Consider the following 27,861-nt stretch of genomic DNA (forward strand, 5'->3'; position numbering starts at 1 on the left):
TATAAGTGACATAAATAACGGGCACGTATAATTAATGGAGGGGTTGGAAAGGGTGGTATAATATACGCCGGGTAAAACGGCGGTAAAACCCAAAATTAATTTTATTTACATGCCTTTCAAACCTTTATTTCAATTAAATTATACACTTGAAAACTGCATAAAACTGGATGATATTCATAGAATACTTACACTGCACAGTCTTGAGAAGGATTAAATGCGAGGCAACTCTACTGGCGGTAAGTTTGTAATATTGCATCGATCTACACTTCCGAGGTAAATGTGTACAAATTATACTTTGAAAAGTCTGCTGTTGAGTACATTCATAAGCCTTTACAAAGTAGCTTTTATTCTCGTTCTCGAGTGTTTTCATAACTACCAAGGCTGATAAAGATACCAGAATAGATCGATGAAATATAAATTGGGAGATGGTTAAAACGCCAAATTGTACTTCTTCTCCTTCACTTGTTTTTTAACCCTCGAAGCACAATCAAGGCTGAAGTGATTGCAATGATTCTAATTTCTAACACAAGGAAGTGACGTTGTCTCTGGGCATCAGGCTTTGTTTAATTTACCATGTAAGTTCTGAGGGGGCATGCATCATCCAAGTAATTTGCGCTAAATGTTCATGTAACATGTGCTGAAGTTTAAATTTCCTCCGTTGAACGGTTTTCGATGTACACTCAATATGTGCAATATCAAATGGTCCTGTAACATGTGGTAAAGTTTAAATTTCCTCCGTTGAACGGTTTTCGATGTACACTCAATATGTGCTATATCAAATGTTCATGTAACATGTGGTAAAGTTTAAATTTCCTCCGTTGAACGGTTTTCGATGTACACTCAATATGTGCTATATCAAATGTTCATGTAACATGTGGTAAAGTTTAAATTTCCTCCGTTGAATGGTTTTCGATGTATGCTCTTAACAAAATGCAGACACGTACGTATGCAACCGATTTGCTTAACCACGCTATTCGCTCCAGGTGTGCGGGGTAACAAATCGCTTTCGCCATACTTCCAAAACCATACAATATTTCCATATACTGCATTGCATTAGAGGGTGTGGCATGTATTTTAAGGATGTACCGATCGAGGATTTTGAGGTGAAGAGGCTGCCATTATGGGTATGATCTATCAACTCGGCATTATTGTGGCCATCATCATCGTGATCGCATTATTGCATAAAGTTTATAAACATCGTTGTTATTAACGGTAGGTTTCATGATCTTAACTGAAGAAAATAAACTTTAATTTATGTTCTTCCTTTAGAAAAGTAAGCCTGATATTGGCTTCCCGGTGATGTTAACTGGCTTAAGATATTAGGGTCTTGAATTTGAGCCCCTGTCGTGCCGTTGCATAACACCAAGTGAGTTGCCTCAGCCTGTCATCCTTCCGCAGTCAGCAAAAAGAGTTCTGGAAACAAAAAATCAGCAAAAATGACTGGAAACAGGGGGCACTGCATCAGCGGCACAGCTGTGCTGCAGACATTGATGCAGCCAGTAGTCACAGGCTGCATACGAAATAACTCAAAATAAACTTTCATGTTATGTTCTTAAATACAGAAAAATAATACTGTCACAGCGCTGGCAGCCAAGGTTATCCCCCAGGTCAGGACAGGTCAGGTATGGGAGCATGCAACGGAGCAGCGCGTTGCTGCGTCCACTTTCCGCCGGTACTCCAGAGGCCTCCATCTGGCCATCCCCCAGGCGGATGCCTGGTCCATCCCCATCTCCTTGAGATGCTGATCAACCTGCTGCAACCATGAGGCACATTGTCGGCCCAATGGCCTCCTCCACTCACAAGGGTCCCTCGCTGAGAGAATCTGGTGAGCAGGATCAGCGTCAGGAAAATGCGCCACATGTCCATACAGCCACAGCTGACGCTCACGGACTGCAGGGAACAAATCTCATTTGAGTCTCTCTCAGCAACTGCTCATTGGACACAAAGTCCAACCAGCGATAGACAAGGATTCTCCGAAGAGACGTGGTACCAAAGGAATTAAGTCTCCATCTCAGATCCCTGGTCAGAGTCCAAGTCTCACATCCATAGAGCAAGACTGGAAGCACCAAGGACCTGAAAACTCGGCCTTTCCTCCTCCCGCACAGGGACCGGCAGCGGCACACCCCATGGTCCAGTGAATCCATGACTCCCCAGGCCCGATCCATACGTCTGCTGACCTCTGGCTCACAGCCAGCAGAGACATACATATCACTGTTAAGGTAAGTGAATCTCTCCATAACCTCAAGATCTTCACCACAAACAGGTACAGACAGGATAGCAGCATCCAAGATGTCATTGAAAGCTTCGATATTAGTTTTGACCCAGGAAACCCGTAATCCCAGCAGCTCCGACTCCTCATTCAGTGCCTCGAGGACGCCCAAAAGGATATCTCGAGTCTCCGCAAAGATGACTGCATCATCTGCAAAATCAAGGTCAGAGATCTTGACATTCCCAAACGATGCACCGCAGATTGATCTCTCTGACATCTTCCCCCAGAATCCAGTCCATACAAGCACTGAAAAGTGTGGGGGCCAGTACACATCCCTGATAAACTCCAGTAACAACTGGAAGTAAGTCAGAGATTGAACCACCACATCTCACAGCACTCTCAGTACCAGGGTATAGTTGAGACATCACATTGATCCGTTTTGGTGGCACCCCACGAAGACTGAGAATACTCAAAAGGGCATCCCTATTCACTGAATCAAACGCTTTGCAGAGATCAACATACGCTGCGAGCAGCCACTGCTGAAACTCTCCTCTGTGTTCGGTGAGGACCCGGAGAGCAAGGACACAGTCAATCGTTGACTTCTTTGGTGTAATGCCCAACTGCTCTGAGCGCTGATGCTCAAGCAAATGGTGGCGAACCCTTTGAAGAATTATCCGAGCAAAGACCTTGCCAGGCACTGAGAGCAGCGTCACCCATGGTAGTTGTTGCAGTCTTGACGATCACCCTTCCTTTTCCAGAGAAGGACAAACAAGGCCCCTCTTCCAGTCAGTTGGGATGATGCCTGTGTTGCAGGCAGAGCACAGAACTGCATGCCACGACACGAGTGCAGCATTTCCAGCAGCCTTGAGGAGTTCAGCATGGATGACACAGATCCCAGGAGCTTTACCCCATTTCAACTGGTTCACCGCAGCCTGTGTTTCCACAAATGAAGGTGGACCACAGTTGATTGTGGGGTCAGCAAGAGGGATTGTAACACCCCTGACATTCAACTCAACAGCTGGCGGATCAGCCTGGCACTGCCGCTCTAGGTAACCAGTCCAGCAGACCTTCACTTCAGACTCCTCTGTCAAGAGCCCACCGCCCTCTGCTCTCACTGCAGTACACCAAGGGATGGGCTTGGACGAATGCAATGCCGAATTCCCCTGAAAGAAGGAAGAGAATCACTTGACAACAGGTCATGCTCTACCCCCTCACAGATTCCTCGCACATAGTGCATGTACGCCTCACCCTTAGTGCATGTACGCCTCAGCAACCTGAACAGCTCAGCTCTGCCATCAGCCTGGCCCTGCGACTCTGGGCAATGGTATCCAGTGTCCCTTGAGAGACATTCTTCTTCGCTCTCCGGTGAGTTCCAAGACATCTCCCGGCAACATGAAGGACGGTGGTTTTGAAGGCACTCCACAACTCTTCAGGATCTCCCAAAGCACCGGGAGCAGGATCACCAAAGCACTTCAAATCTCCACTCAGCCTGTTCACAAACTCCTCAGCTACCCTCTCATCCTTGAGCTTGCCAACATCCAGCCTAGGCTGGGATGGTACCATTCTCCTGGATTGGAGGTGCAACTGAAGAGTTGCTTCAACAAGCCGGTGGTCAGTATTGAGGAACTGAGCACTCCGGTAGACCCTGCAGTTCTGGATCATCCTCCAGCGACCATCAATGAGCACATGGTCAATCTCCTTTGCCACACCGCCAGCGTTGGAATACCAGGTCAAGCGATGAGCTTGTGGGCGCTGAAACCATGAACCAGTCACCCTAAGTCCATGACTTCTTGCAAAGTCAAGGAACTTAGTGCTGTTCTGGTTCACAGTTCTAAACCCATGGGGACCAACACAAGTCTCATAGCTATTCCTATCAGTACCAGCCGATGCAATGAAATCCCCAAAGACTGAAAGAGTATCTCCTCTGGGGCAATGATCAACCACAGACTCAAGCATGGTAGAGAATGCATCCTTCACGGTGAGATCACTCGCCTCAGTCAGAGCATTTCCAGAGACCAGGGAAATGACACCCAAGGAGTGATGAATCCTTCGTCTCATAATACTCTTGTTGACCGGTGTTACCTCATTATCATTGGAGACAGCATATTGGACACAGCTACAGCAATTCCTTGGGTATGGTAACCATCAGAGCGACCGGACCAATTGGGGCTGTAACCACCCGCCATGATCTCGCCGCAATCCGGTCTCCGAACCTCAGAGAGTGCTGCAATATCGATGTCGAAACGCTTGAGCTCAGATGATAACAGAGACAGGTGCTCGTCCTCTCTTAGGGATAGGACATTCCGGGCACCCACCCGAAGGGACCGCCTCAGGTTAACCCAAGGAGACCGCCGTCTGGTGGACGACACCTCAGCACCACTCCAACACACTCTCCCGCAATCTGACCCAGGGATGCTACCCCGTGGTTTCCCTCCTATCATCAAAGATTGGGGGTCAAGAAGGCTTTGACCCAATCCCGTCCTCCCGTGAGCTGCCCTGCGAAGGGAAGCTGCACAGGAGGTACTCCCACGGAGTGGGTTTTCAGATTTTTTGCGTTTTTGTGTTTTGCGGAATGAAGGGTTTTAAGGTGGCCGGAGTGCAAATCCTGCCACCAACCTCCTCATAAAAAAATAACCCAACTGCAGGAGGACGTCCGCAGACACAGTTGGGCACTAGATATGGATAGCCATTGGTTCACAAGGAGCTCCTCCGCCCTTTGGTAGTTTTTGTTTTTAATCCTGCTGGGTGTCCTTATCATACACCCTCCTCACCAAGAAACGTGGTGGGGGAGACGGTTTAGTCGCCGACAACCCGACCATGGTACAGGTTAGTGCAGGTTTACATGGTACCTATAGCAAGTCACAGATGTAATCTGACCTGACCTGACAATTTATCCCCCATCGACCCAATCTGTGGTGACGAGCGGTTAACACCACCAGCCAGGACGGTCATACTTCTCCCTTGGAGGCCTACAGCTGAGATTCTCGGCGATTAATGCGTGCACAGGAAAACAGTTAAGCACTGCACCAGGACGGCACAAGGGGGAGTTTATACTCGAACACCCTGACAAATACACGGATACAGTTACTTAAAATGAACACATTTAATGAAAAGACATATTTACAAAGGACAATAATCAATGTAATAATTATAAAAACGTGAAGTAAATTAAACTCTAAGTTCAGGCGCTTCTACACCTGGACTTAAATCCAGACAAAGGGAAACAAAATAAAAGAAACCCCCTCCTTCACTCTGGTACTTCGCTTGGCCCAGAGATGGTATTTGTGGAACGTGGAATCGAGGCGCTTCTATTTGTATGTAAAGACGCACGCAAAATGGTGCCAAGTCGCTTCTCTCGCAGCGGGACAAACGTGCGTCAGGCAATTGGTGAGCAGTATTCAACACCAAGGCTCAGAGACCCTGTGCAGCTGCTTCGTGCCTCGATCGTCCTCACCGTCTCACGATTTGACAAACACAGGGAGACTCGGGGTCCGTTCCTCATGACCCAACCAAGAGCCAAAGGCAAGTGTCTTGCTTCACCACGCGAGCCAAATCGCCTAAACACGAATACAAGAATCGTACCGTCTTCTTCATGCGCCGAAGGAAAGCCAGCTGAAAAGCCGTTCTTACAGGCCCTCTCCCAACTACGTTCTCTCTCGACTGCGTGCATCCCTCACTCCCCACTCAACCTCTCCACACTGACATAGTGCGTGCGTGCGCTCTTCCGATCTCTCGCCTCTCACTGACGTTACCCCGAATGTCAATGTCAGTAGTATCAGTAGTAGTTGTATTAGGTGAGCGTGTCAGTAGTAGTAGTAGTAGTAGTAGTAGTATTGGTAGTTGTAGTAGGTCCATGTCATTAGTAGTAGGTGAGCGTGGTTGGGGGGGGGGGTGTGGGTGATGATGGATCCTCGTTGCGTCCATGAATAGGAGACTACTTTGCACCATTGTTCGATGTTCTTTTCGGCTAATTTTTTTTTCTCATTCCCACAATGAACTATTTTTTTGTTTCAGTTTTTAAAGTATTCAAAACGACTTGGGCAAATGAATAATGTACTAGTAATGAACACAGAACGCTTCGATAACTTATGCATAAGTTATACGAATGATTGATTAGCATGTTTTAGGCGTCCACAACCTATGCCCAACGATAGTCTAACCTATGCATAGCGTGGCAGCGTATCGTCGACGATTACGTGACGTTTTCTATTCATAGGCTGCAACTTCACTTTTAATAAATGCCTGTCACTCGCCTATTGTTTTTGGACGCTGATGCTCGGCAATTGAAATCATTGTCATTGAACGAGTTAAATCGTTTCCGCAGCACTGCAGTCAGGGCACCAACAGCAGCAGGCTCAGTGCTAGCCTATTGCCAGGCTCAAGCGGATCCCTGTAGAAGGTGTACTGCTTGGTTATCCTTGGACCCACTCTGGCTAGCAGCTCGTCGAACATCGCTGGGGGCATTCGCAGGAAGTTGATGAAGGATGCATGGTCCTCGTTCCGGAGTTCCACCATGAGCTGGTCATATATGCCGTAATGGCGTCGCCTCCCGATCCATGGTTTGACCCAGTTCCTTCTCCTCCGTTCACGTCTTCTTCTCCCGCCTCTATTGGCACGCAACTGGTGCAGTGTCAACTCGATGAGGTCATGTTGATGTTGGAGGACAGGTAGGTATTGTTGTCTCAGCCTTGCCGTATCCTCCATCTCTCAGAATGACATGGACATGTACTCACCACGAAGTCTAAAAAAAAAAGACGGGTTCCTCATGTGAAGCCCCTTTTTATATACCAATTCCCCTAATCGCTGCCAATACGGTATCTGTAAGTTAGAAACGCGTTCAGTTCGTTCTGTGGTCGTCCTGAAGACGTCAAATACGTCTACATACGTATTTGTGCGTAGGACATGCTTTACAAATAATTCCCAAGCACATTACTCATAGGTTATAAATAAGTCATAGGTACCCTAAACATTACTTTGACGTGTTTCGACGAATGAGGAACTTTCAAGTAACGTGTTGCGAAGTGTGAACAACGTTCGTGAAGCGTGCTTACAAAACGTTACTCATATGTTAGAAATAAGTTTCGGGTATGCTAAACATTACCTCGACGTGTTTCGACTTATGAGTAACTTACAAGTAATGTGTGTGGACGTGTGTCAACGATCGCATAACGTGCTTACAACTTATGGCCAGCGTAGCGGAACGTGCGAGTCATACGCCGGCATACGTCGTAAAATTTGAAGCATGCAAAAATTTGAGGACAACCCAAAAATACAACGTTTAAAGCCAGTGTACTACGACGTATGGCAGTGTTTTTCAGCGTGCTCTTAACGTATACAAAACGTACCCATAACGTATTTGACGTGTGCCAGCGTTTTAGACAAATTTTTCATAAATCGGCATACGCTGGCTAAATCGTCAAGGTGTGACAGCGGCTTTAGTTGTGGCCCGGGAGCACATTGAGGCTGATCGCACAAGATCATGGGAAATGCACCTCCATGCTGTATCGGATTGTTTTTCCATATTTGCTGCTGCAGGTCACCCAAATTACCTGAAATCCGCCTATCTGTATCTCCAAAAGATGAAGGCGTTGAAGATTGAAAACCGTGACGTGTTTAAGAAGTTCATGCGCGGCTACCATGTCATCCGGCGAAGCAACACATTTTGGGCTGGCCTTGGTTGTGACTTGGTCATTGAACAGACAGTTATGACGTCACTTAAAAGCACAGGGGGTTTAACAAGAGGGAGTGGGATGTCAGAACACCAAAGGGCCATCTGGACAATGTCTTCTCCGGTATCCTCTGCTTACAACTTTGCCATGCAGGAATTTTGTGAAATGCGGTACACAAGTGAACAGCACAAAGAATCAACTACTGCAAGAATAGTCAGGGATAAAGAGGATCTGACCAAACTTGCCACAGTGCTTGGACACTATACACCATTCTCAGATGAGACGACATTGCGCAACATTATAACAGGGATAAATGCTGATGATGTCATGAACGTGCATGACCTTTTCACTGTTGGTAGGGACACTGTTACCAAAATGGAAGGCCAATTTATATTTTCATATTCGCACAAACGCAATACTAAAGTGAAAACCTTCGCATCAGCAAGAGCGGTCAAGGTAGCTAAAGACAGAACAATAATTGTTCCGGCACTATTATTTCAGAGGTTTCTGGTTGTGTCGCGGTCTGGAGAGCTACGCTTAGATGAGGTGATGAAGTACGAACTTTCGTCATATCCACCCTCCTTGTTCGAAGCGAAACATCAACTACGGAAACCAGACAAACCTGCGCTTCTCGAGGCTATACGGAACCATGCTGCGTCCGTGGATGATGCTGTCCTTCAGTCTATTCCCCAAGACAGATCACTACGTCTTAGATGGAGGTTCCCTTCCACATCGCTTGAAATGGACAGAAGGAAGTACCTACAGTTCAATTGCCGATGATTATGCATCTTTTACAGTGGAACTGTATGGAAAAGCCATTGTGGTATTTGATGGATATGAGGGACCAAGCACAAAGGACAACACCCACCAGCGACGGAAGACAACAACTGTGAGAAATGCTGTCAACATTACAGAGACAACTAAATTTGTGGGGAAGAAGGATGATTTCCTTTCCAATGAAAAGAACAAAAAGTCACTTATTGATATGATATCAGCATGCCTGAAGCAAAAAGGCTGCCATGTTGTCCAGGCAGAGGGGGATGCAGATGTGGATATAGTGAAAGCAACTGTCACAATGTCCATTTTCAAATCAACGACGCTTATCGGAGAAGATACAGATCTAATATTACTTCTCTATCATGGGAAAATGGAGAGTAAAGAACTTTACTTTCGGTCAGACAAAGGGAAACCAAATGTCTGCAATATAAAGGTTTTGAAGCATACTCGGAGATGATGTTTGTACTGATTTGTTGTTTGCCCATGCGTTTACTGGATGTGATACTACTTCTAGAATCTTTGGGGTTGGGAAAAAATCAGTGTTCCAAAAACTCATCAAAGGTGATTCTGTCTTGCATTCCTGTTCAAAGATTTTCTGTGCTCCAAATACGGATCAAGATGCTGTAGAAAGTGCTGGCTGCAAGGCAATGGTGTCATTGTTTAATGGGAAAACGTCTGACTCTCTAGCATCATTGCGATACAGTTACCTCTGCAAAAAAGTGGCGACAGCAAAGACATTCGTAACACCAGAGAGATTGCCCCCCACAACTTCAGCTACAAAACAGCACTCAAGACGAACTTATCTTCAAGTCATGGTATGGATGGGCCGGAGTGATAACATGGGCATGACAAAATGGGGCCGGGACATTCAAGGGAACAAACTCACACCAGTAATGATGGACAACAACCCTGCTCCTGATATTCTGCTAAAAATGATTCACTGCAACTGCTCGGCTGGATGCAACACACTTAGATGTAGTTGTAAGAAGTACGGACTTGAGTGCACAGGGGCTTGTGGACCTTGCCAAGATGGCAACTGTGAAAATATGAACCATGCCCCGATTTTAGATGAAAACGAGGACGAATATGCTGACTTTTTTTTGCTAAAGCAGTAATGGGTATCCCAACTGGAATGACTTCTTTGGTACCCAGTGGTGTGCAAAGGGGGGGGGGGCGACGGTGCGTTGGCCCCGTGCATCCATTAGATGGGGGCATTCAATTAGAGAAGGAAATAAGATAGTAATTTTAAAATTTCAGCGGTGATAAATCAATTTTTGGAGGCTCACCGCACTGCAGAGGCAGTTGTTAGCCCTTTATTCCTTTGACATGGTGTACCCTTTCTGTCTAGAGAAAACGGTGCTTCTGCCCATCCCCCCACACGCATGCGCATGATGTACGTGGTGCAACCATCAAAAGCAACAAGCAGACGTGGCTGTTCGTTCCTGCATTTCCTCGAGTCATAACTCGTCTTTTCTTCAGCTTTTTGTGCATCAAGATTCGTTATTTTACCTACTCAGGTCAGTGGATAGCTCTAGAACGGGTGAAACTCCGTTTTTTACAGGTTTTTTAGTGATATTTAATGAAATATTTATGTGGGATGTAGTAAGAGTGAAGCCTGGATGATCAGAGGACTGCTATGGCATTTAATCTCGGAATAGGAGACATTTATTCCTTAACATGTTAATATTCGAATACAGATACCACTAATTTGCAAGTCTATGATATAAATTGCACAAAATTATCAGTGGAGAATCAGTGTGAAATAATTTGATACAAAGGAACAAAGAAATGAAATATGGTTTATCTGTCTGCAACTGACCAATTGTTTACCATTTTCTTCCCATTTTTTCATGCGTCTTACGGTTTTTGAGATAGAAAATGAAATGTTATGCGTATTTCGTGTGCTTATTATTATCGAGTTTGAGAATTATTGCAGTCTAGTTTATTCTCCACAACCATGCCATCTCCACAACACAGCACCCTCCTCAGCAAACAGCGGCAAAATGCTATTGTTACGAACTCGTGGCGCAACAGGGGGAGCCACATTCCAGCTTCCGTGTGCAATCAGCCATCCAAACGGCTGATTTTCATAAACGGATCAAGACGGGCTTTGCCCTGGAAAAAGCCAGCCAATCAGAGGTGAAAAGGGCGGAGCCAGCCTGGGGTGAAGGTTCACAGGTGAAAGGGGGAAGCGCCGATTTCGGGTGGCGAAACCTCCAATGGCTTCTCCCCTCGGGCTATAAAAAGCCGCGTTGGCAACGCGCAGGGAGTTGGTGGTGGAGCTGTTATCTATAACAATATTATTGTTTTAATTTTAACGGTTTAATGTTTTTATCTCCAATTAAGATTTTTTTTGTTCTCTTATAATCTACAAATACAAGAATGAATATTTGTTCAAGAGAAAATAAGCTTGTCTCAGAAGTGTGTAAGTTAGTAATCACTTTGTACATATATATTTTTTTTTCAGATGTCTCAGATGAAGAAACTACAACTGAGTGGAGCACAGAACAGGAAAAAAAAGAGGGGCAGAGTCGAAGATGAGTCCCATCAAAGAGGGGCATTAGATGCATGGATAAAAAGAAGTAAAGAAGAAGTAAGAGAACCTGGAGAAGTAAAAGATGATGTGGGTGCAGAGAAGGATTTTTCTGATACGGATTCAGCTCGGTCAGAACATAATACTCTCTCTGCTCAGTCTCGTTGTCAGGATGATGATCCATGTGAAGAAAATAAAGAAGATTTTAGCATATTTTTGCAAAGAAGCGATTTTGGCTGTTTGAAGAAACCGATTCCAGATCATTTGAAGATGACAATATTACAACATGGCCCTGAAAGATATCAGAATAAAAGTGGTCCATTTGCTGAGATGGATGGGAGATCATTTTCCAAACAGTGGTTTGATAAAGTTTCCACAAACGGATAAATTGTGGAGAGAAAATGGTTGTTATACTCTCCATATCGGCAAGCATGCTACTGTTTTGTTTGCTTTTTGTTTTCAAAGGAGCATTTGTCGTCTGTGTCAAACTTTGGAAAGGAAGACGGTTTCTCCACTTGGAGAAAATTAAATCCATGAATACCTGACCATGAGAAAAGCCCTTCTCATAGAGCTCACATGAGGGAATACCTGAACCTCGTAGTTCGACTCCATCATTCAACTACGATAAGATGCTGAACTTCAACAGCAAATGTCGGCTGAAAAGAAAAGATGGAAAGCAATAACTGAACGGATTGTCGAGGTTATATCCTTTCTGGCAAAACAGAATCTGGCCTATCGTGGACATCGAGGAGAAGGAATATCTGGGTTATCAGAGCCAGGGGAGACAGTCAGTGAAAATACAGGAAACTTTCTCACAACAATCAGACTTTTGGCCAAATATGATGACATCTTAGCAAAACACTTGCAGAGAGGGAAAGAGAAACCCAAAAGTGTCACCTACTTGTCCAACAGAATTCAAAACGAAATAATCAATCTTCTTGGTGAAACTGTCAAAAAAATATAATTTCCGAAATTAAGGATGCAAAATATTTTAGCATAATGCTGGATTCAACTCCAGATATTGCCCATGAAGATCAGGTTTCTGAAATTCTGCGTTACATTCATATTGATGAAAACAGAAAAGTAGAAATAAAGGAGACATTTCTGGGATTTTTTTCAAGTCAACAAGAAAGATGCAGTCAGCCTGGTAAATAAAATTCAGGAAAAATTGGAAGAAGGCAAAATTTCCATGAATGACTGTCGTGGTCAAGCATATGATAACGCAGCAGTTATGGTTGGAGTGAGAGGAGGTGTTCAACAAAAAATTATTGAAGTTAACCCAAAAGCTGTGTTTGTGAACTGCGAGAACCACAGCCTCAATTTGGCCTGTGTCCATGCAAGTGAGGTGCAACCTGTTGTTACATTTTTTGACATTCTGGAAAAACTCTACTTTTTTTTCTTCATCTACTTCTCGTTGGGAAGTGTGAAAATCTTTTGTCACTCGGACTGTGAAAAGACAGTGTGACACAAGATGGAGTTCCAGCCATGATGCTGTGCAAGTAATCCACTAAGAGTGTGACAACGTTATTGCAAGCCTTCAACACCTGCTGGAAGGAGAATTTTCAAGGGAAACTAAACCTGATGCAGGATCGCTACTGAACTCTATTCAACAGTTCCCGTTTATAGCTTTTTAAACTTTTGGTACTCAGTTTTATCATCGGTGGAGAAAGTCTCAAAACGTTTGCAGGATCCGAAAATGGGGTTCCATGAAGCTTCTTGTGATCTGAGAGGACTTATTCATATCTTGAATTTGAAAAATGACGAAATTATCCACAATGCAATAGATTTAGCCAATGAATATTGTGAAAATTGGGGAATACCAATTGCATGAACAAGGAGAAGTAGAATAATGCCTGGAGAGTCAGCAAGAGATAGTGGACTGACGGCACAAGAAGAAATGAATAGAGTAATGATAGAGATTGTGAACAGATTAAAAACTGAAATTGAAGACCGCTGTGTCAGTCTTCAAAGACTCAGTGACCGATTTTCTTTTCTTCTGAACTTGAATTCAGTAGTGATTGAAGATGAACAAGAAAGAGAGAAATTAAAAAAGGAATGTTCAGACTTTGCAAATATTTTTGACAATGATGTGGTTGCAATTCAGTTATATGACAAAATTATTGATTTTGTGATGCTCCTTCGAGCTGGAGGGAATAGAGTTCCCCCTGATCCTAAAGATGCTCTGGAGTCTTTACTGCAGTATGGGAGAGATGTCTTTCCGACGCTGTGTGTTTCATTCAGATTACTGCTAACAATCGCATTTTCATTCGCAAGCTGTGAAAGGTCATTTTCAAAACTGAAATTAATAAAAACATATCTGAGGTCTTCTATGTCACAGGAGCGACTGACCAACCTGGCTTTAATAAGCATTGAAAAAGAATTTCTCACAGCTGATGTAAAAAGTGAAGTAGTTCAGGTGTTTTGTGACAGGAGGTATCATTTGGGGAAAATAACTCAATAAATTTGATTGATTTATATTAAAATCGAATAAAGCGTTTATTTCATGTTTCACCTGTGTTTTTGTATTCAAAATGTTTTCCTTTCTCATAATATTTCTCAGTATATTAAGTCTTATACTTGAGTCTTTGGGGCATACAATCAAGATTTGCCCCGGGCATCACCAGACCTCTGCACGCCACTGTTGGTACCAACTACCCAGGTATTATTTCAAAGAAATTGAACAAATTGGTCTCCATGGCTGTTGTTTTTGTGTGTATAAGACTGTGCCTTAGTAAAAGGTATGGTTGTGGCATCACGATCTTGGCATCATCATTGAATTTATGATGTCATCTGGTCATCAAACAGGATGAAAACTATTTTTGTGCACATGTTTTCATAAATTTGGAAGTTACCATGAAATCACAGAAAGAATGATGTCATGACACAATGAATGACGTCATGATGCGACTTTGGAACACTCCCAGCAACCTCACCTGTTTTGGTACAAATAAGGTAATAAGTTTTATCGTTAATTATCACTTTTAAAGTGGTTGAGAACTGTTTGTTTCAAAGGTATGCATAGATATTAGGTATCTTGCTCTAATGGTGGCCATCTTTTGACATCATATTTACACCCTTTCTGATGGTCCAATTTTGGCCAACTTTTGATATGTTGTTCTCTGGGCCAAACACCACTGAAAAACACCATAAAACGTTTTCTTGCATTTTTTTAGGGTTAGTCAGCATATTGACCCTACTATCGGCTTGGTAGCCTAATAAACAGAAGAAAAACAATAGGTTTCCCAGTATTGTAGGCTTCGTACCCGAATAACAATAAACGGAAGAAAAGCAATAGGTTACCCATCCTTGTAGACTTGGTACCCTAATAATAATAAACAGAAGAAAAATAATGGGTTACCCAGCCTTGTAGGCTTGGTACCCAAATTAAATGGAAGACCAAATAGGTACAGTCCTGCATTGGAGTAATCAGAAGGAATCCAAACAAGCAAAAAGCAAAGATGAAGTTGTCAGGAGGAACAGATAGGATTTGCATTTCAGCTGCTACTCCTCTACCCTCAAACCCATCCAAGCATAGCCAAGTGAGCCTCATTCAAAAAAAATAAAAAGAAGCCAGATGAAAAAATTTAATAATTATGGCTGCCAGACAATGTGTCCAATCAAGTTAAATTTGAAAACATGCATTCCCGATCAGTACGAGATCATAATTTTAAAGTTTCACGTTGATTGATTGTGTGGTTCCAGAGAAAACATTACTTAATATTTTTCTTCAATCCAATATGGCTGCCAAACCATGTGACCTATCAATTATTCCAAACAAACATGTACACCCATGGCTTTGGAAACATTTTTGTGAAGTTTCCCCTCGATCTGTCCAGCCATTCAGGCGGTCATACGTGTAAAGTTTTGCTATACGTGTGAAGGTCATATATGTAAAGTTTTGGATAGGCGGTCATACATATAAAGTTTCACCTCGATCTGTTCAGCCACTTCAAAGAAGATTTTTGAAGGTTTAAAAAAAAACAACAATAAAACAATATGGCTGCTGAATCACGTGACCGATGATGTCATAATTTTTTTTTGTGTACCATTTTATCCCTAGATGACCCTCAAAAATTTTCATACTGATCAGATGTAGCGTTCTACATATGCAATTATGACGTTTTATGACGTCATAAAAAAATCACACATTCCCCATGAGGATTATTGCCATGTGCCAAGTTTCCATTTTTCCCTTGGTTAGGTTTCATTGACACAGGAACAAAGTTTTCTGTTTTTCCAACATGGCTGCCACACCCACGTGACCTATGACGTCATAGTTATGAACAAAATATTATACTCGAGTGTTCGCTCCTATGGTGAAAATTTCATCGGACAAGCGGTCTATCGGATTCATATCTATCAGACAAGCGGTTGCGGAGAAAAACACTAAAGTTCTGTGCGGACAAACACACAGACAGACAAATGAAAAATCACTCATGGAGTGACAACTTGGCAAAACAGCACAAAGTAGAACGGCACTCGGTAGAGCGCATACCTCTGCCAGGTGGAACAGTTCACTTTTTGTATCCCACTGATGGGCTGGATCTGAACCAAAATCTAATCCGCTTGTTTTTGTCACCTATCCAACTCATCCACCTTGTTTTATCTTAACTTGTCCACTACTTTTTGAGATATAGTGATATATTTCGTTTTTGGTCCTATCAATTGTGGAAATTAGGCCTGTGTTGACTTTTTGACCTTAAAATTAATTGGTAGTTGAATTCAGCGACCTGATATGTAAATCATTTTCAAATTTCAACTCAATCCGATGAAAATTGAGGATTTAGAAAATTTGGCCTATGTTGACTTCAAAATTAATCGGTGGTTGAGGTCAGCGTACCTCATATGCAAATGGTCTTCAACTTTCAAGTCAATCGGATTAAAAATTGAGGATTTTAGAAAATTTGGTCCAATTTGGCCCAAATTGGCCTTTTCGCTGATGTTGATCTCAAAATTAAACGTTGCCGAGAAAATGGATTTTAAAGCAAAAAACCCCTGAAAATTGCAGGTGGAATAAAATAATAATAATAATAATAATAATAATAATAATAATAATAATAATAAACAGGAGAAAATCAATAGGTTACCCAGCCTTGTCGACTTGGTACCCTAATAAGTCGGAGAAGGAACCCCCACACCTCACAGAACTCTCTGTACCAGAGTATAGTTCAGAAATCAGATCAATCAACTTTGGTGGCACCCAACATTGACCAAGAATCCTCCAGAGGTCATACTGATTTACTGAATCAGATGCTTGGTAGAGATCAACATAGGCTACGAGTAGCCACTGCTGAAACTCTCCTCTGCATCCGGTGAGGACCGGGAGAGCAAGGACACAGTCAATCGTTGACTTCTTTGGTATGAAGCCCGACTGCTCCGGGTGCTGATGCTCAAGCAAATGGTGGCAAACCCTTTGAAGAATTGTCCGAGCAAAGATCTTGCCTGGCACTGAGAGCAGCGTCACCCCTCGGTAGTGGTTGCAGTCTTGACAATCACTCTTCCCTTTCCAGAGAAGGACAACAAGCCCCCTCTTCCAGTCAGTTGGGATGATGCCTGTGTTCCAGGCAGAGCACACAACTGCATGCAATGATAGGAGTGCAGCATTTCCACCAGCCTTGAGAAATTCAGAATGGATGCCACAGATCCCAGGAGCTTTACCTCCTCTCAACCGGTTCACCGCAGCCTGCGTTTCCACAGTTGATTTGAGGGTTAGCAACGAGGATAGTTATATCCCTGACATTCAACTCAACAGCAGGTGGGTAGCCTGGTACAGCCGCTCAAAGTAACCGGCCCAGCGGGCCTTCATTTTGGATTCCTCTGTCAAGAGCCCACCACCCTCTGGTCCAACTGCAGTACAACGAGGGACGGGTTGGACGAATGCAATGTGCGAATTCCTCTGAAAGCAGGATGAGAATCACTCGTCCACAGGTGATTCTCTACACCTTCACAGATTCCTCGCACATAGGCCTCCTTCTCCACCCTCAGTGCACGCACAGTTTTATGCCTCAGCACCCTGAACAGCTCAGCTCTGGGGTTAAGCTGATCCCTCCAACTATGGTCAATGGTATTCAGTGTCTCTTGGGAGACAAAGTTCCTATTTGCCTGAGGGTGGGTTCCAAGACATCTGCCAGCAACATCAAGGATGGTAAGCTGAAACTTCAGGGATGCTACAACAAGCCTGTGGTCGGTGTTGAGGAACTGGGCACTGTGGTAGACCCAGCAGTTCTGGAGCATCCTCAATTGACCATCAACGAGCTCATGGTAAATCTCCTTTGCCACACCATCAGCATTGGAATACCAAGTCCAGCGATGAGGCTGTGGATGCTGAAACATGAAGCAGCCACCCTAAGTCCATGATTTCCTGCAAAGTCAAGGAACTTCGTGCTATTCTGGATCACAGTTCCAAACCCATGGGGACCAACACATGTGTCATAGCCATTCCTATCAGTACCAGCCGATACATTGAAATCCCCCAAGACTAGAAAAGTATCTCCTTGAGGGCACTCATCAACCACAGAAACAAGCGCAGCATAAAATGCGTCCTTCACGGTGAGATCACTCGCTTCAAGTCAGAGCATATATAGAGACCAGGGAAATGACACCCAAGGAGTGATGAATCCTCACTCTCTTAATTCGCTCGTTGACCGGTGTTACCTCAATTATCATGGGAGTCAGTTTATTGGACACAGCTAAAGCAACTCCTCAGGCATCGTAACCATCAAAGCGACCAGACCAGTAGTAGGTGTAACTACCCACCATGATCTCGCCATTATCCGGTCTCTGAACCTCAGAGAGTGCTGCAATACTGATGTTCAAGCGCAAGAGCTCAGATGATAGCAGAGACAGGTGATCATCTTCTCTTCGGGATAGGACATTCCAGGCACCCACCTGAAGGGAATGCCTCAGGTTAACCAGAGGAGACCGCCGTCTCGAAGACGACGCCTCAGCACCACCCCGACACACACTACAGCAATCCAACTCGGGAAGATTACCCCGTGTTTTTCCTCTCATCCTGAAGGGCAGCTGCACAGGAGGTACTCCCACAGAGGGAGTTTTCAGTTTTCATTGCGTTTTTAGTGTGTTTTGCAGAGTGAAGTGTTTTACGGTGGCCGGAGTGCAAATCCTGCCACCAACCTCCGAGGAAAGGTTACCCACTGCAGGAGGACGTCCGCAGACGCAGTTGGGCACCAGATATGGATGGCTGTTGGCGCACACCAGGAAAGGAAACCTGGTGAGGGAGATGGTTTAGTTGCTGACAGCCCGACCATGAAACAGGTTTGTACAGGTTTACATGGTACTTATAGCAATTCACAGTTCTAATCTGGCCTGACCTGACAATCATGAATAATATACGAGTTCCAACAAGTTCAAAGGTAAAATATACATGTGGACATACCATTACAAATCAGCAAAAAATTGCAGGTTGTGAAATTCCATTGTCAATTTTTTCAGTTATTGCCTCCGCCACCGAAGGTGAAGGAGGTTATGTTTTCACCCCTTTCTGTCTGTTTATCTGTTTGTGTGCAGGATATCTCAAAAAGTTGTTGACGGATTCGGATGAAACTTGGTGGACAGGTTGGGTGTGTCGCAAGGATGAATTAGTTAATTTTGGTGAAGATCCAGATCCGGATCTGGACACAATAATTATTTAAGTTTTTATAAGTGATTTTTCACCACTTGACAGATTGTGCCAAAAACGATATAGTACTGTATAGCATATTTCAAAAATGTAATTGGCCCGATATGTTCTCGTTTACGTGGCATTACGTGGCGGAGGTGTACGCTCTCCCGAGTGCCCCTTCTAGTTTTCTTTGTTTTCACGTGGTATTCCAAGGCATGTTATGAATTAAAGTGTTGGTCAAACAAGTTTTGATTAAACCAAAAAAAAAGAAAAAATATTGCTTTAAAAGTGCCAAAATGTTGACATGATTAAAAGTCATTTTTGCATTCAGAAAGATGAAGTTGTCAAGTTTGGCTGAAAATGGAGGAGAGACCCTCTCGGAACCCACCCCCCCCCCCCACCCCAAAAAGAAGAAAAACACATCCTTGTAGAGCTAAGCTCTGAAGTGCCTGGTGGATGTCCCATTTTGAAATCGGAGCAAAGTCAGGTGGATCGTTCACCATAACAAACTACGCTATTTAATTTCAGAATTACTTCTCCAGCATCTGAAATGAAGCCAAAAGATAATTTGTGTAAATGGGTTTCTTGAACTCTTTTGCCAGTGTCCAAAATCATGTCACGTGGCCCGAAATGGAGTGCTCTCGTCCCCTCTTCCTGTCCAGGCTGGAGTTCCTCAAGGTAGCGTCCTGGGCCCTGTTCTTTTTCTGGTTTTCATCAATGATCTCCCCGACTCTCTGGAAAATCCTCTTTATCTCTTTGCCGATGACTCCATCCTCTGTCGTACCATCTATCATCCCTCAGCAGCAGCTTCTTCGCTTTCTGCAGATCTGGATAAAATAACAAACTGGTCAAACACGTGGAACATGTCTTTCAATCCCGACAAATCTCACACTCTCACTATGTCTCTCCGAAAGGACCGTTTATAACTCCCCCCCCCCCCCCGCCAACATCTACTTTCTCAACAATTCTCTGGAAGAAGTCCTTTCATTCAAGCTTCTGGGTGTCACGATCTGCCATGATCTTTCCTGGGAAAGCCACATTTCCAACCTCGCCTCCAAAGCCAGTTGCCGACTGGGAATCCTCCATCGTGCAAAGTCCTTCCTCGGCCCACTTGAGCTCCTGACCACTTACAAAGCTTTCGTCTGCAGCCTGATGGAGTACTGCCCTCCCCTCTGGGCTGGTGCTCCTGGCTCTCACCTTTCTCAGCTTCACGTTGTGGAAACCAAGGCATTTAGGATCATTGGTCTCTCCCATGGTGAGACTGAGTCTTTGGGCCTCTCACTGTCTCACTGCAGGCAGGTCGGTGGTCTTTCTATCTTCTTCCATCTACTCTCTGGTCTCGCCCCCCCCCTCCCCTGCTCTTTCTGCGATTTGTCCCCACCATATTTCCCCAGGGTGCTCAAGGGCCGCCAACAACCCCCTTTCTGGTAAAACTACCAAAATCATGAATCACTGCTCACCTTCATTCTTTCATTCATCTTTTTCCCCACCTTTGGAACAAACTCCCACACTCTCTTCAATCCCATTCTTCCCTCCAGGTCTTCAAAACAGCTGTTCACAACCACCTCTTATCTTCCCCCATCCAAAACCTCGATCTTTTATACCCCCGATAATCCACCCCAAACCCACCTACCTCCGTCAAATTCCATGTTTTCCTTCCTGAAAGTCCCTGTAATGTCCATCTTGTATACCCCGTGTTCCACACCCCATCTCTCTCCCTTCCACAGATCTCCTGATGTCTCTGTTCCCCACCGTTTTGTCCTTCCCACTCCTGCTCCTCTTGTCTCATGCCCCCCCCCCACCCCTTTGCTGTGTGTTAGCTCTCATATGAGCCTCGACAATATATACCAAAAAAAGTCAATCAGACTTTAAAGGGTTAGTGTAACTAAACTAGAGAGTTCACAGAACACCTTACCCTCGTGCAGTCTTGAGAAAAAGGACATGGGAAAAGTCTTTTCAACTCCTGCTTTGCATTGTTGAGCAAGATATACATATATTTCCTATGAGCTGTGATTTTTGTCTAAATCTTGATATATCCCAATGCTGAGAGCAAGAATGGTCAAGATGGCGTAAAATGGCTTAGTAGTTTGTCCAAGTACTGCAAAACGGAAAGTTTTTGGAAATGCCAACAAGGCAATTTGTGTTCTGCAGTGTTCAAGTATACAATTCAGTTTAAATTGAAAATGGGGTTTAAAAGGCTGTAAAAAAAAATTGGGGGGAAGTTTAGGGCCGATGCACTGTCTCTTACCCCCATGTAATTTAACACGTTAAACTAATTCTTCATTCCCATTGTTTGTGTCCATGATGACATCGCTAAAAACGGTAAGTTCTCTGTTTGGAATGATTTACAATTTTGTTTCACTGCCAGACAGGCGGTCAGAGTAAAAATATTACCTTACCCCTCTCTGCGCATGTGCACTTGGGAATACATTCTTTACAATTTGCCAAATTCAGAGCCACATATTGCTAAACTACAGGTTCGTGTTCCGATTGGTGTTCTACAGTGTTCAAAATATAAAATTAAATTGATATGACATAAACAGATGTTTGGTACTACAGAACTTTAATATGGATTAACAAGCAAACACGACATAATAGTGAACGAAGCTTTTCATGCTGCACTCTTCAGGGTAAAAATCGCAGTAAGTGAAGAAGGAAGTGAAGGCACGCGCTTTATACGCAAGTCTCAATAAGGTAGACGCTGATTGGTTCAACCGTAATGACGTCGCGGTTAATCCGAACGCCCATTGGTCGGCTCATCATCTTCAGCTCGAGCTCCCATTGGCTGGAGCAGAGTTCATCAATGATTGACGTTTGCAACCACATCCTGGAGAGAGGGGGGATGGGTTTCCCCGAAGGTCCATTCACCATTTCTTACCGTACTTCCCTTGATCTTTCCATGCTGAAAGAGACACAGAGATCGTACAAATTCCTGTGCTAATAAGTGCCGATGTGAAGCTCGGTACATGGGCCGCACAACACTAAGATTGGCTGATCGGATCAAACAGCACGTCCCCTTGGCGATTTGAAGAAAGATTGTGAGGGTGAGAACACAACCAGTGCGAGCAAGAAGAAATATCCAGCAACCACCGGCCAATGTAGCTGCTTCATCTGCCATTGCACAGCACCTGGTTGCCAACCCTATCTGTGCAGACAAGTACAATGCAGATATGTTCAGGATATTGAGCCGAGGTCGGAGCTCGTCTAATTTATGTATGTTGGAAGCAACCTTCATCCTTACCACCGATCCAATACTATGTCGTCAAAAGGAATTTGTACGATCTCTGTGTCTCTTTCAGCATGGAAAGATCAATTCCGTGATGCGCGGGTCGCTTAACCGACCGTGGACGCCAATACCTCCACCGTGTAGCTTAGGGTCTTTTTGTCTAGAACCAATTTACGTAATTAACCATGTGGTGTCGCCTACCGGGGAACCACGCCCTCGGTACGCCTTGCCCGATCCGGATCACTCTACCAACGACCAACTACCAACCACCTTTCCGGATCGGATGCAGCCGAGCGGAACTACCAAGGACGTACCGGCGAGAATGAACAGAATATCGGGGATAAAGACCCGGCTAAACTCAGATCCGAACCTTGCTGGACCAATGAAGGAAAAGACAAAAACGAACTGGGAACATTTCTGCAATAATTTATTTACACTCAACTTCCAAAAGAAGGACACAAAGCAAAGTTACGCGGGAATAAAACAGGCAAGATTTACAATGATCAAATAAAAACACATGCAATTCTACTTAAAGACGGCGCCACACACTCAGACGCACTCTCAGATGAAAATAAACCCAGATGTATGGCCAAGGACCTTTTGCAGCCAGAGAGGGAGGTGAGCTGAGATCGCAGTTCTTTCGGGTACCTGAACGTTGGAGGGAAGGGATGCTCCGTGGTGCGGCACCTGTCAATGGTCATGCGGCTCGGTCCATGGCCACACGCATGAAAACTGTGTCTACGAAGCAGCCCGGGTCGAGTAGAGCGGAGTCCGAGGCGGGGATCAGGGCTGCAGACAGGACCCACCGAGAGACCCGGTCAAGGTCGGGTCGAGGTCTTCCCAGCTCTCTCACACTCGAAACGAACGACCCCCAAAGAGTGCAACCACTCCACGACCTTTTTCCTTTCTTTCGCTATCAGCCGACGAACTGTCTCACTCCAACGCTTCGCTCAAGACGACTCACTTTCCAGCTCACTCTCAAGACGACTCACCTTCCAGCTCACGAGACCACTCTGAACGAATGGTGTCGTAATTTATAGATCTCCCTCAGCGGGGAGGGGCCTTGGTGAAGCTGATGTCACTGTTCGCCCTGATTGGACGGGGCTTCCATGGGGCCGCCCTTTTCTGGGCAGAGTTTCGGCCATACCGGGAAGCTCACCCACTCCGCGTGTCCGGACTCGCCAAAAAGGTACTACACAAAGATTCTGCCTTGGAAAGCGACTCGCCGGTTAGGCGAGTAGGCGAACACACGCTTGTTCAGCCCATGCAAGAGTAGCAAGCAAGATGAATGTGCAAGCAGGCAGAGGGTACTCATGGGTCATCATGGATAGGATATAATGATTTATTAATCCAACTAAGAAAACATCGCAACTCACCCCAGTGTCTTCCCACTACACACAAGGAGGGATTCTATCTACACATATACTTAACGGAATAATTGACTTCGGGAAAACTGTATGTTTGTATGCATACGGTTCCTAGAACCGTAACAATATATATATATATATATATATATATATATATATATATATATATATATATATATATATATATATATATATATATATACATATATATACACACACATACATACATGCATACCATGCTTGAAGAATGGCTGACCCAATATATTTGTTTGACTTGGAATACGATTTTGACACTATTTTTCGGATGAAGATTTGTCAGATTCTGGGATGCTAATCATGATGTGGGATACTTCCATACCTGTACAAATCCAAAATAAAAGTAGGGATTCTGCTGATCAGACGGTTAACCCAAGGAGACCGCTGTCCACCAGACGGCGATCTCCTTGGGTTAACCTGAGGCGGTCCCTTTGGGTGGGTGCCTGGAATGTCCTATCCCTAAGAGAGGATGATCACCTGTCTCTGTTATCATCTGAGCTCAAGCGTTTGGACATCGGGATTGCAGCTCTCTCTGAGGTTCGGAGACCGGATTGCGGCGAGATAATGGTGGGTGGTTACACCTACTATTGGTCTGGTCGCTCTGATGGTTACCATACCCAAGGAGTTGCTGTAGCTGTGTCCAATAAGCTGACCCCAATGATAATTGAGGTAACACCGGTCAACGAGCGTATTATGAGATTAAGGATTCGTCACTCCTTAGGTGTCATTTCCCTGGTCTCTGTTTATGCTCCGACTGAGGCGAGTGATCTCACCATGAAGGATGCATTCTACGCCACACTCGAGTCTGTGGTTGATCAGTGCCCCAGATGAGATACACTTCTAGTCTTGGGGGATTTCAATGCATCGACTGGAACTGATAGGGATGGTTATGAGGTGTGTGTTGGTCCCCATGGGTCAGGAACTATGAACCAGAATGGCACTAAGTTCCTTGACTTTGCAAGAAGTCATGGACTTAGGGTGGCTGGTTCATGGTTTCAGCACCCACAAGCTCATCGCTGGACTTGGTATTCCAACGCTGGCGGTGTGGCAAAGGAGATTGACCATGTCCTCATTGACGGTCGTTGGAGGATGATCCAGAACTGCAGGGTCTACCGGAGTGCTCAGTTCCTCAATACTGACCACAGGCTTGTTGTAGCAACTCTAAAGCTGCACCTTAAATCCTGGAGAATGGTACCATCCCAGCCGAGGCTGGATGTTGCCAAGCTCAGGGATGAGAGAGTAGCTGAGGAGTTTGCGAACAGGCTGAGTGGACACTTGGGGGTCTGGGTGCTTTGGGGGGTCCTGAAGAGTTGTGGAGCGCCTTCAAGACCACCGTCCTTGATGTTGCCGGTGGATGACTTGGAGCTCACCGCAGGGCAAAGAAGAATTTTGTCTCTCAAGGGACACTGGATACCATTGACCAGAGTCGCAGGGCCAGGCTGAATGGCAGAGCTGAGCTGTTCAGGGAGCTGAGGCGTAAAACTGTGCGTGCACTGAGGGTGGACAAGGAGGCCTATGTGCGAGGAATCTGTGAGGGGGTAGAGCATCACCTGTGGACAGGTGATTCTCGTCCCGCTTACAGGGGAATTCGCGCATTACGTTCATCCAAGCCCATCCCTCGGAGCACTACAGTTCGAGCAGAGAGTGGTAGGCTCTTGACAGAGGAGTCTGAAGTGAAGTCCCGCTGGGCCGGTTACTTTGAGCGGTTGTACCAGGCTGATCCCCCAGCTGTCGAGTTGGACGTCAAGGGTGTTACAATCCCTGTTGCTGACCCTCGAATCAACTGTGGTCCACCTACGCTTGTGGAAACACGGGCTGCGGTGAACCAGTTGAAACGGGGCAAAGCTCCAGGGATCTGTGGCATCCATGCCGAACTTCTCAAGGCTGGTGGAAATGCTGCACTCGTGTCGTTGCATGCAGTTTTGTGTTCTGCCTGGAACACAGGCATCATCCCAACTGACTGGAAGAGGGGCCTTGTTGTCCCTCTCTGGAAAGGGAAGGGTGATCGCCAAGACTGCAACAACTACCGAGGGGTGACGGTGCTCTCAGTGTCGGGCAAGGTCTTTGCTCGGATAATTCTCGATAGGGTTCGCCACCATCTGCTTGAGCACCAGCGTCCAGAGCAGTCAGGCTTTACACCAAAGAGGTCAACGATTGACCGTATCCTTGCACTTCGTGTCCTCACCGAACGCAGACGAGAGTTTCGGCAGGGGCTGCTTGCAGCCTATGTTGATCTCTGTAAAGCGTTCGATTCAGTGAATCGGGATGTCCTCTGGAGGATTCTTGGTCTTCGTGGGGTGCCACCAAAACTGATCGATCTGATGTCTGAACTCTACTCTGGTACTGAGAGTGCTGTAAAGTGTGGTGGTACCATCTCTGACTTATTTCCAGTTGTTACTGGAGTTCGTCAGGGATGTGTACTTGCCCGCACACTTTTCAGCACTTGTATGGACTGGATTTTAGGGAGGATGTCGGAGAGATCAAGTTGCGGTGCGTCATTTGGGAATGTCAAGATCTCGGACCTTGACTTTGCAGATGATGCAGTCATCTTTGCGGAGACTTTAGACATCCTCTTGGGGGCCCTCGAGGTGCTGAATGAGGAGTCGGAGCCGCTGGGATTATGGGTTTCTTGGGTCAAAACTAAGATCCAGGCTTTCGGTGACATCTTGGATGCTGCTGTCCTGTCTGTGTCTGTTTGTGGTGAGGATGTTGAGGTCGTGGAGAGATTCACTTACCTTGGCAGTGATATTCATGTCTCTGCTGGCTGCGAGTCAGAGGTCAATAGACGTCTGGGTCGGGCCTGGGGAGTCATGGATTCACTGGATCATGGGGTGTGGCGCTGCCGGTACCTGTGCGGGAGGACGAAAATCCGAGTCTTCAGGTCCTTGGTACTTCCAGTCTTGCTCTATGGGTGCGAGACTTGGACTCTGACCAAGGATCTGAGACGGAGACTTAATTCCTTTGGTACCAGGTCTCTTCGGAGAATCCTTGGCTATCGCTGGTCGGATTTTGTGTCCAACGAGCGGTTGCTGAGAGAGACTCGGATGAGATTTGTTACCTGCATAGTCCGTGAGCGTCAGTTGCGGCTGTATGGACATGTGGCTCGTTTTCCTGACTCTGATCCTGCTCACCAGATTCTCTCAGCGAGGGAGTCTCATGAGTGGAGGAGGCCAGTGGGTCGACCACGTGCCTCATGGTTGCAACAGGTTGACCATCATCTCAAGGAGATGGGGATGGGCCTGGCATCTGCCTGGGGGATGGCCAGACGGAGGCCCCTGGAGTACCGGCGGAAAGTGGACGCAGCGACGCGCTGTTCTGGCACATGCTCCCATACCTGACCTGACCTGATTCTGCTGATCACAAAATAACTGATGTGTACAACAGGATGATGTGACAGGAAGACTCAGCAACAATGACTTGAGAATACATGTTCAGGACCATTTTTTTTGAAACACGATGGTGGCTTGGTGGGGCCAGGTCACATGGTACATTACCGCATGTCGTTGGGTGTTTTTGGTGGGGTGAAGGGGGGGGGTGGATGAGGCGCAAAACGCACTAGAAAATCATTAAAATCTTCAATTCAAAATACTTTTGTCCAAAATAAATTACCAAAGCATGATTTTATAGACCATTTGCATTTATTTGGACAACGTTTTAGTTGAGTAAACTTTTTGAATGTTCCATATGCCGCAGAATGTATTTGAAAATAAAAAAACTTGATCCGATGAACTTGTTCACTAAATGTACTGAAACAAAAGTCTGACCAATGAAGAACGTTGACAATGATTAACATTTGCTGATGCAGTACCCTCAATTACCAGAACACTGGTACTCATTTTGCTGACCTTTGAAGGATAACAGGCTGAGATAACCCAACCTGGTGTTAATTTGACGACAAACAGGAGCTCCAACTCAGGATTCTAAGATCCTAAACCAGCCACCTTAATCGTTAAGCCAACACCAGGCTTGACACCAAGATAAAAGTGCAATTTTCTTTAATCAAAAAACTCAAACTCATAATTATAATCGTTTAGGTCCATACACACCTACCGGATAAGCTGGGCTCGAGCCTGTCAGACAATGCACCACTAACTTTCGTTGATGTCAGTGTTCTCTTCACAAGCTTGCTAAGACTGTTCTGCAAAATGCCAGTTGCATTCCAGATTGCACAATCATTCCCAAACATACCAGGCAAACATCCTTAGTAACCAAACATCACCATTAATTCAAACTTTCAAAACTACAATACTTGCCAGGAGTCAAATATATGTGTTTCCTTGCAGTAAAACATTATACTTGATTTTTATAAAGCACAGACCACCACCACCACCATAAATATATGTATGTATATATATATATATATATATATATATATATATATATATATATATATATATATATATATATTTTTTTTTTTTTTTTT

At 44.9% G+C, this 27,861-nt stretch overlaps 2 protein-coding genes across 9 annotated transcripts in view; one reads left to right on the plus strand and one right to left on the minus strand.

Moving 5' to 3' along the window:
- The window catches only part of FBF1 (Fas binding factor 1), a 215,869-nt gene that overhangs the window by 1,915 nt on the left and 186,093 nt on the right, over positions 1-27,861 (minus strand). For 6 of the 8 annotated variants that reach the window (XM_085883880.1, XM_085883877.1, XM_085883875.1 and 3 more), the window contains one exon: positions 27,489-27,576. The exons of 1 other annotated variant lie outside the window; for it this stretch is intronic. In XM_085883880.1, coding sequence (XP_085740006.1) covers positions 27,489-27,576 — 88 coding nt within the window. Of the gene's footprint in view, positions 1-27,484; positions 27,577-27,861 lie in introns of all 8 variants that reach the window. One more of the 8 variants, XM_085883878.1, reaches the window with a different exon arrangement.
- LOC147024206 (uncharacterized) lies at positions 6,101-19,344 on the plus strand. The gene is made up of 2 exons (XM_085883886.1): positions 6,101-10,172; positions 10,633-19,344. Exon 1 carries the CDS (start codon positions 7,696-7,698, stop codon positions 8,656-8,658), a length of 963 nt encoding a protein of 320 aa, XP_085740012.1. The 5' UTR covers positions 6,101-7,695; the 3' UTR covers positions 8,659-10,172; positions 10,633-19,344.

The sequence above is a fragment of the Eptatretus burgeri genome, chromosome 6 (assembly GCF_056783735.1).
Source record: "Eptatretus burgeri isolate ZD-2024b chromosome 6, Ebu_testis_v1, whole genome shotgun sequence".
NCBI lineage: Eukaryota > Metazoa > Chordata > Myxini > Myxiniformes > Myxinidae > Eptatretus > Eptatretus burgeri.

What these genes read in the sequence shown, in the direction of transcription:
- LOC147024206 (XM_085883886.1), top strand. Translation starts at nt 7,696, where the DNA reads ATGCACCTCCATGCTGTATCGGATTGTTTTTCCATATTTGCTGCTGCA.